The sequence below is a fragment of the Gossypium hirsutum genome, chromosome A02 (assembly GCF_007990345.1).
Source record: "Gossypium hirsutum isolate 1008001.06 chromosome A02, Gossypium_hirsutum_v2.1, whole genome shotgun sequence".
Taxonomy (NCBI): domain Eukaryota; kingdom Viridiplantae; phylum Streptophyta; class Magnoliopsida; order Malvales; family Malvaceae; genus Gossypium; species Gossypium hirsutum.
The window spans coordinates 106,549,751-106,559,428 of NC_053425.1; the positions used below are offsets into that span (position 1 = coordinate 106,549,751).

The 9,678-nt window shown below is 33.8% G+C and overlaps 1 protein-coding gene across 1 annotated transcript; it reads right to left on the minus strand.

The window, feature by feature from the left end:
* Window positions 1-5,546: 5,546 nt before the first annotated feature.
* On the minus strand, window positions 5,547-9,470 carry LOC107940585 (uncharacterized). The gene is made up of 12 exons (XM_016874023.2): window positions 9,043-9,470; window positions 8,849-8,927; window positions 8,392-8,464; window positions 8,045-8,137; window positions 7,813-7,935; window positions 7,342-7,728; window positions 6,801-7,201; window positions 6,619-6,718; window positions 6,478-6,537; window positions 6,299-6,385; window positions 6,103-6,231; window positions 5,547-6,031 (listed from the first exon to the last, which is right to left on the minus strand). The coding sequence occupies exons 2-12, from the start codon at window positions 8,923-8,925 to the stop codon at window positions 5,729-5,731; spliced, it is 1,833 nt and encodes a 610-aa protein (XP_016729512.2). The 5' UTR covers window positions 8,926-8,927; window positions 9,043-9,470; the 3' UTR covers window positions 5,547-5,728.
* Between the last annotated feature and the right edge of the window lie 208 nt (window positions 9,471-9,678).

A 9,678-nucleotide genomic window follows, 5' to 3' on the forward strand; every position in this document is an offset into this window, starting at 1 on the left:
GGCAGCTGTACAACCCAAATTTTGCCCGGGCTAAAAAGCCCAACATCTAAAAACCCAACAGCCTAAAACCCAACAACCTCCAAAGCCCAATCACCTAAACCCTAATGGCCCATTTATGAAATAAAAAAAATAAAAAAATCCAAATATCTTCACTCCAACCACCCCACTAAACCATCCCAACCACTCCACTTACCTACAAAAAAATTAGTTGTAAAATTTGGCTATAAAAGCCATTCAAGACTATGTTAGAAGGGTTTTTTTTTGGAAGGCCAATTTTTGGAGAAAAGAGTTTGAGGAGGGGGTTTTTTTTTGGAAAGGCTAGTTTTTGGAGATTAATCAAAAGATTAAAGCAAAAGAGATTTCTTTTGTCTATTCACATCTTAAGTTCTTTGTTTGTTTATTGTTTTCCTTTCAATTTTATTTTTTTTATACGAAAGTAAAAATAAAAGTAAGAAGCTTACCCATATTTTCATTACCGAAAAAGTTTTTTTGAGGTCCGGCCGCCGTGTACAGTGGCGCCGACGACGGCTCGTGGAGGTCCGTGCCCAGAGTAAAACCGGACCAATAGCCGGATTTAGAAGGGAGGGAGAGAGTGTTATTTTTAATATTGTTATTATTTTCTATTATTATTATTATTACTAATACCACTATTATCATCATTATTACTATTATATTATAATACCTTTTCATTATTATTACTATTGTGTTCTTACTATTATTATTATATTTTCTTTTTGTATTTACTTATACGTTATTATTTTTATATTAACTAATTTAATAAATATATATTTTTAGCATATTTATTTTATTTACATATCATTACTTTTTTTTATTTCATCATCTATTCTACTTATAGTTTTTTAAATAATTTCAAATATTTAGCTTATTCATTATTTCCCTTTCTTATTATTTGTTCGACTCATTTATCTTACCTTCGTATTTATCGTTACTATTCATATTTGTGTTTATGTTTATCTTGTTATAGTTATTGATTTTTATTGGTTATGCGTTCTTTATTATCTCGTTCCATCACGAATTTAGGTTTCATCTAACCCAATAATAATTCTTTCATAAAAATAAATATTCCGTATTTGATAATTCGAGACAATCATGCCCTAACTTACTGGGTCTCGACTTTTCTTATTTAATCTAAATACGGAATACTCTTTTAAATCGCAATACGAGTTTTGAATAATACTTATTTTCGGAAGTACGAGGTGTTGTGCCCTAACTTACTGGGTATAACACTTCGTTACCTCGAAGTAAGAATTTGTTTTAAAATAAAGACAGTATTCGGTATTAGGAAATTCGAGAAAACGTGCCCTAACTTACTAGGTTTCGACTTTTCTTGTTTATCCTAAATAACCAAACAACCTTTTAAAAAAATTAGAATATATGAATTTTAAATAAAGGCGAGCTCATCTTCAAAGTTTGAGATGTCGTGTCTTAACTTACTGGGCGTGACATTTTATTACTTCGAGATGAGAGAGTCTTTAACGTTTGTTTTAATCTATTCGGTTATTTTCAAATTAGCGTTTTTACGAAGAGGGATCGTATTTCAATGTCTTTCAAGCTTTCAATTTTCGACACTAAGATATTAATTAATCAACTAGGTACCAATTTTTGGGCGCTACGAGGGTGCTAATCCTTCCTTGTGCTAACCGACTCCCGAACCTGTTTTCTTGATTTACGTGGACCAAAATCGTTGTTTAAATAAATCAAACCATTTATTAAAAACAACCACTTTTACAAGGTGATCCAATCACACCTAAAAAGATTGGTGGCGACTCCCGTTTTTGTTTTTCTCCAAGTCGATACCCGTTTTTTTAAAAAAATGGTTACGACAAATCATATTATTTATACTCAATGTTGCGTTTGCATGGATCGATTATTTAACTAATAGACAAAGTACACGATTATTTAACTACACAAGCAATATAATGATTTTGCCTTTAACTTAATGGCTAGCCATTTATTAAAACGACATATTTTTGCCTTTTAACTTAATGGTTTTGACTTTTAACTTTAGAAAAGGTAAACATTTTTCAAAATAACGTAGTTTTGTCTTTTCTTATTCGAATTTTTGGATAACTCAAATTGTTTAATTCATATTCGATTTAAATTGAAAATTTTGATTTTTTATTCGAGTTGATCCAAATAACTCAATTAACTTGAACTATTTAATTCAAAATTTGAATTTTTTATCGAGTTTTTCAAACCGGATCAGATTTTGTTCACCCCTAAAAAGAATGAGAGCATAAACTTCGAATAAGAAAAAAATTCTGACGAATTTAGTACAATGAATAAGAGACAATGCTTCGACCAAAACAAAACAAGGATCTTACAGCAAATAAATCAAGAAATTATTTATAGACCATTCTACCACATCATCTATGATCATTTTCTAATTATTTAATGACATTTTAGCAATTTCTTCCCTATCATTGACGAATAATTTTGGTAATTTTTCTACACTAAGCCTCGAATCCTAAACCCTAAACTTAAACCTCAAACTTAAACCTTAAACCTTGAACCTTAAACCTTGAACCTTGAACCTTAAACCTTGAACATTAAACATCAATCCATGAACCTTAAACTCTAAAACCAAAACCATAAACCCCAAACTTGAACTTAAATCCTAAACTTGTTTAGGGTTTGGGGGTTTGATATTCAAGATTTAGTGTTTGAGTTTGAGATTCAAGGTTCAAGGTTCGGGGTTCGGGTTTGAAATTGAAAGTTTAGAGTTTGGGATTTAGGGTTAATGGTTTAGGGCTCAATATTCATGACATAGGGTTCATTATTTAGGGTTTGAGGTTTAAGATAAAAAATGACCAAAATTATGTGACAATGACATGAAAAAATTACTAAAATGATATTAACTAATCGGAAAGGGACAATGGATGATGTGCTAGGAAAGGTCCATAAAATAATTTCTTCCAATAAACCTGATCTCTTTCTTCAAACTTTATAAACATAAAAAACAAGGTGAACTTATGTGATAGCCTCTCTAATTTAGGGGTTGGTTCAAAATAGTCCTTGGAAAAAATATTCGTATAAATTCAAAATTGAATCTCATTTAAAAATTATATATATATTAATATAAGGTCTAAATTGATGGATTAATAGCAAACGAACTAGCTAATGGAACCTTAGTTGTGCTGGAAAGGCCGAGGCTTTGACACTTGAAGTACCTATGTTTGAGTTCCACATTATGAAATTACATGTGGGCTAGTTAGTTAAATAGATAGAGTTAAATTATACAGTTTAATGATTGTAATGATTGATTGAGATCGGAACTAATGGTAGGGTTAGTTGTAAACCTAAAAAAAAAAGGATTAATTTAAATAATCCCTATAATAGAAGGACATGGGAAGAAATTTCACCTCAAAAATGGAACCTGAAGTCTATAAATTCTTTCCATGGCAATTAACCCTCATCTAAACAATAGACAACAGAGATCATGGCCTACTAACCATGGTTACAATTCTATGTAAATTGCATACATGTGACAATCTTGTTGTTTAAACCTTAATGTATGAGACAGGGACGAAGTCAAATTTTTTTTATAGGGATAAGAGAGTTAAAAATGGAATTTTGTTATTGTATTAACATAAAATTTTACAATTCTTCAAATGATTAAACTATAAACTTTTCATTTTTAAAGAGGTCAAAATTAAATTTTAAATTTTAAGAGAGATTAAAATACAATTATGATTAAATTATCTTAAAACTTTATACATTCTAAAGGGATTAAAGGAGCAATTTTTCATTTTTAGGAGTCACCCCCTTGCTTGTCATCCTTTGGCTCTACCATGCTATGAAATGAATTTTTCTATTAAGTATTTGTCACAAATATAAAAAAAATTGAAATGATATGTCAAAACAAATTGGTATCAATATATATCAATTTTTATATAAACATAATTATAATTAAAAATAGATTCAATGTTAATTGAATTAGATCGGTTAAATTAAGAATCGAAGATAACTCGGAAAAAATTGATTAAACCCTTATATATCTTTGAAAATTTTTGTTTGTAACCGATTCTATGAATGATCCAGATCTGAAAACCGGAATCACATTCACAAAATTGTCTCTTAACTCAATGGGGGACCAATCCTCTGCAACTCTATAAATTCTTGCCACCAACAGAAACCATTAACCCTCATCTCAAAACACAACCCAACACCCAAAATGGCCTACGCCTTGATTACAATTCTACTCCTAGCCATTTACCACCACACGGCCCAAAGTGCAGCACCACCACCAGCAACCACAGTTCCACCATCAATGCTGCCACCAGCAGCCAGAGACTTCCTCCAAGCCCACAACCAAGCAAGAGCTGCAGTAGGTGTCGCACCTCTCAAATGGAGCCAACAACTAGCCAATGCTTCAAGTCTCATCGCAAGGTACCAAAGGAACAAAATGGATTGTCAGTTCGCAAACCTGACAAACCACAAGTACGGAGCAAACCAGTTATGGGTAGCGGAGCCGCCGTGACGCCGCTCATGGCGGTGGAAACTTGGGTAAAAGAGAAAGATTATTATGATTATGGACTAATACTTGTGCACCGAATCATAAATGTGGTGTTTATACTCAAGTTGTTTGGAAGAATTCTTCGGATTTGGGTTGCTCACAAGCTACATGCAAGGATCAAGTTACTTTAACTATTTGTTTTTATATTCCTCCTGGTAATTATATAGGTGAGAAACCATACTAGAACAAAACCAGCTATATATATATGTGTGTATGTATGTATAGCTTGTTGCAGGATCTGATCTGATCTGAGAGTTATTCTGGGAAATTTCTTGATTATGTAGGCAAGTAGGTAACAATGCTGTATCATCTTATATCCATAACTTTGGATCTAAATAAAAACCAGTTCTGAATATGTTGTCTGATCATTACATTTTTCATCCATTGTTGTGTCCATGGTGAGCTCGACCGACAAAACAGGACCCGTGTGGCTAAGAGCACGGGCGCCTCCCAACAGGACTTGGCTGGCACATTGTGTACAGTGACAGATGGTGAATGATTTGAGACAATTCTGTAGATTTTCACCATCATACATACTTGATTTTAAAATTAAAATTAAAAAGAAAATTAAATTACACAATTTATTAAAATCAAACTACATTGACATAATTTTTAATTTATAAATGTTTTTAGTTGAAATTGTTTTTATAATTTATAATTTTGGGTCGGCTTAATCCGGGTTGAATCATGTTCGGTTTTAAAATTTTGGGGTCATTTCGGTTTTTTCATAGTTTCATGAATTTGACAACTATTTTCATGTAAGAGCTTAAATTATTTAAGCCCTAACGGGAACGGGAACAATTGTAATATGAGAACAAATGTTAAATTCAAAGTCTAATTTAAAAAAAAAAAATCAAGTTTCAATACGAAAATAATTGTAAAATTCTAAACTTAACTTTAAAAAAAAAATTCAAAATTCGAACCCTAGTGCAAGAACAATTGTAATGTTTTAAACTTAAACTTAAAAAAATATTCAAGAAAATAATTGCCGCTGAATCCAAGCCCCAAATAATAATTTAACCCTTTGTTATATACCGCTTTAATCAACATTACATAAATCATTGGTTCCTCCTATTGAATGACAAAGGATAATAACAATTAACATTGCAAAATATGATAACAATTAACATTGCAAAATATGCTCCATTGTTATATATCCTTTTTCATTTCTACATTTTGTACAACGAAAAATCATCTTAGTAATTCTTTAGATATTAGATACCTAAAGGTAAAGTTCCGAGGAATCCATGCTATGTTCTTACGTGATTTTCCTAGCTGACATTTTCTAATGCTCCTACGAAGTGATTGGGGCAATGCGTATTCGACCATTTCGATGATGCCGACCGAGTCCAAACTTGAATCCTTCGCGAATGACTCTATGATCTTCGGTAACAAAATTTTCTGGTCTTTACGGACACCGAACGTAGCACGAATGTACTCTTCTTTTGCTGTTTCTAGCTCTTGAAATACTCTCTTTGGCGTGTAAGCACGAATCTAAAGAAAAAAGGATTAAGTATAACAACAAGGCTGATAAGGGGAAAATATGGAAGGATATGAGACAGTACCGCAGGATCAGAATGGTTTCCTGTGCAGAGGGCGAAGTACAAAAGAGGTTCGGGTTGTTTGATTGCATATGCTTGCTTCTCGTCTCCGGTTTTAAACTTTGTCTTTGAAGAGAGTAATAACCGAAGCCACTACAAGTAGGAAAACTTTATCAGCACCATAAAATCGAGGAAATGAAAGACGAGGCGTGTGATTTACCTGTCCGGGACGAGATATACGGCATCCAAGGATAGAACTCTGTATTGTATCTGCACTGATGGTGTGACCCCCTATGTTATATGCAGCCTGCACGGTAAATGGTATAAGATAAAACGAACCAATGCAGTTGCATCGTTCTAGATATGCAACAACGGGACAATGGGACGAGTTATTCTTACCCTTAGTAGTAGAAAGAGTCTCTTCACATTATTTTGCGGGATACCGTAAGCTAGAAAAGCCTATCATGGAGGAAACGAAAGACTGATAAAACTGAGCCAACATTATTATAGCAGATTCTTTTCATTGATGAGGACACTTACATGCATCACTAATGAATTGTGTATGTTTATCCAAAATGCCAGCTTCTCTTCGTGTTTCAAGTTCATAGGATCGATTTCTTCAAGTCGACATATAAGTGACCTATATAACAAAAGAAATTGATGAACATATGAAAAACCGTGACAGGTTCTTATTGTGATGTTTGTAAGTACAAAAGACGTGCCTGAAATTTAGTAGCAAGTGTTCAACATCACCCAGCTTTTGACTATCTCTGAAAATCCAAGGCACTTCGACCATTGTGCTATACGGTCCGCTAAACTCTTTAAGTCCTTCCACGTGAAAAGGGTTATCTAACCGTACATCAAAAGATGAATTGTTTCGGAACCCAGGACTCCACATGTCATGTTGTTGTGGTGGGGAAAATGCACTGGCCGATGACATGGATGAATTGGGAGATGAAAATCCGTTTTGGATCAAAGGCGGGTCTGCAAGCTTGCAATATATAGCAGCCATGCATTTTATCATATCCTCGGAAAGCTTGTTTGGTGTCTCTGGAACATGATCAGAAATACGAGTCCCAAGATGTTCGGCCAGACTAATTATATTTGATGCATTCTGTGCGTACTGTCGAGAACCAAGCAAAAGCATGTTAACCGACTGATGGTTTATCATGCTGTATATAACCGGCAACTAACCAAAAATGTAATGTAAAGTACAACAAAAAACGATTCTTTCGGGATGGTTACATGCTAAACGTAAGTTACCTCAGTCATGGACAAAGGTTGTGAATGGCAGGCACGTATAGCTCTATCCAAATTCTTGTCCAGAGGTGAAGTTCTACCCGAAAGTAGCGAATGTTGAGATAGTGAGGAATGACAGCGATGAACACTAGGCTCCTCGCATGGGTTCTCACAGTAACTGGACCATACAGCTAAATTTTCAACTTTTGATACATCATCAGGTCTCGAAACTTTTGAAAACCTCCCTCTAGGGGAATCTAGTGGTGTTTTTATCCTTTCATCCCGTTTAGACAGTGATATAGAAGACACTTGTTGATCAAAAGCTTTCCTATACAACAAGAGAAGGTATTGTTCTAAATAAACAACTTCCAGTTCTAACACGGCAATTTCCTTGATTAACTCTGTAGCTGGCTGCAGAAAAGTAGTTCAAACCATCATGACGTAAACATATAACAAAAGGGCTAAAATGATAGTTCGAGAGTTCAGAGGAACTACCTTAGTTATGGACACTGATGTTTCATTTCTATTATCATGAGAGGAAGTCCTATAACCCAATGCTGTTTCCAATGCACGACGAACCTCAAATTGATCTTGTAACCGTTTCTCAAGCTGTAAAATCTGCATGAAAAACGATATAAAGACCTGACCGAGCAATCCTTGAATCAAATTAAAGCCCTCAAATGACCAAAGATAAGTAAAATGATATAAAAACAGGTCAGTTCCACACCTCTTGCTTCAAAGAGTTTTGTTGGACCTCAGTGCCGGGACTAGGAGATTGTTTATTCCGAGTTTTGACAGAGTCCTTCAAGTTCCTCATATCCTACTTAGCATATACATACATATATATAACCATACCCTTGATCTCAAATAATTAATCTATATATCAAGAGACATTAAACTCAGCTAAACAAAGCCTTATACCCCAGTTTTTATTGAGGAGCATATGGTAAAAGTATCATGGAGTCCCCCGAGTAGAGGGGCAAAATGCAATTCAACTCCTAGTACAGGGGCCTCCATGGTACTTTTACCGTGATTTATAAATCACTTTTAGAGTTAACAAGGAAAAAGAAATACCAGCTTTATACGATTTGATGCTTCAAGAGAACCATCCAAGCTATCTTCTTCAACTCTTCTCTTTTCTGGAAAGCTGTTATGTGAATAAAAAAAATCCAAGAATCAATGGATAATATTTGCAAAAGGCAAGATTTTTGAGAGCTATCATTGCAATTCTGAAACTAAAGCATAAAGAAGATAACTTTTTTTTTCTTCTACAAGCAAGAAGACCAATATTTCAGTTTCTTAAAGTAATTCACCTACGGCTTATTAATTGCAAATCGCTATAAATCAACAATATTAATCAAAGAGTCAATATTTAAGTTGTTTCATGGTTTATGAAACTTCCCTTTGTTACTCCATATGAACCAGAACCACAGCAAAAACATGGAGAGCTAAACTGATAAAGGGGAATTAGCAAATTTGGTCCTTCAAGTTCTAAGTTTTTTCTTAAGGAAAACCCCATATCAGAACTCACCTCTTTGATCGCTTGTGCTTTGATGATGTCAATTTCAATCCCAACATTTTACTTTCTACACTGCTTTGAAATCCCATCACTGAGAAAATAATATCAGAGAAAACTTTGTTCATAACTGAACAGAAAAAAAAAAGTAAAAAAACGTTTCTTTGAAACAAGAACAGCTGATAATGGAATAAAGAACAGGACTTTACCACTCTAAAAGAAAAACAAGGAATACCCAAAAATGGTTCTGAGGAAGATGAAGAACTGTGAAATGACAGAGAAGGACCATGTGTGTTCACAGAGACCCGTGAATATGTGATCACACTCCTAAAACCAACTTGTTTGTTTGCATTTTTCAAGAGTACTTCAAATCACAAAGCAGCAAAATTGATCATTTTTACAGCTTAAAAACAATCCAGAAATTTAGCAGAGAGGACTGATATTGCTTTTGCATTAAAAACCCACAAATTTGGCTCAGTAAAGATGAGACCTTTTATGGCTTTTGGGCAGTGCTGCTTCTTCTCTTTTTCCTAAGGTACTTGCTTCACTCCACTTTATAAATCCTTTAGCTTTTGCAATGAGGACATTCTCTTTCTCTCCCTACACCCTTTTTTCTTTTTTTTTTACTGTAAAAAGATGTAAAACCAGCTTGTGGGCCTTAACGGAAGAAGAAAAGTTGGCATAAACATTACTTTGCTTTTGATATTGTACCGCTCATTGGTCTCAACAGTCAATTGTCAAATGAGAGGAACATAAATAGTGGCTATGACTATTGAAAAGAGTTCAGTATTAGATGAAGAACTTTTTAGTCTAAATCATGCATTTATTAATTAATACCTTAGTTT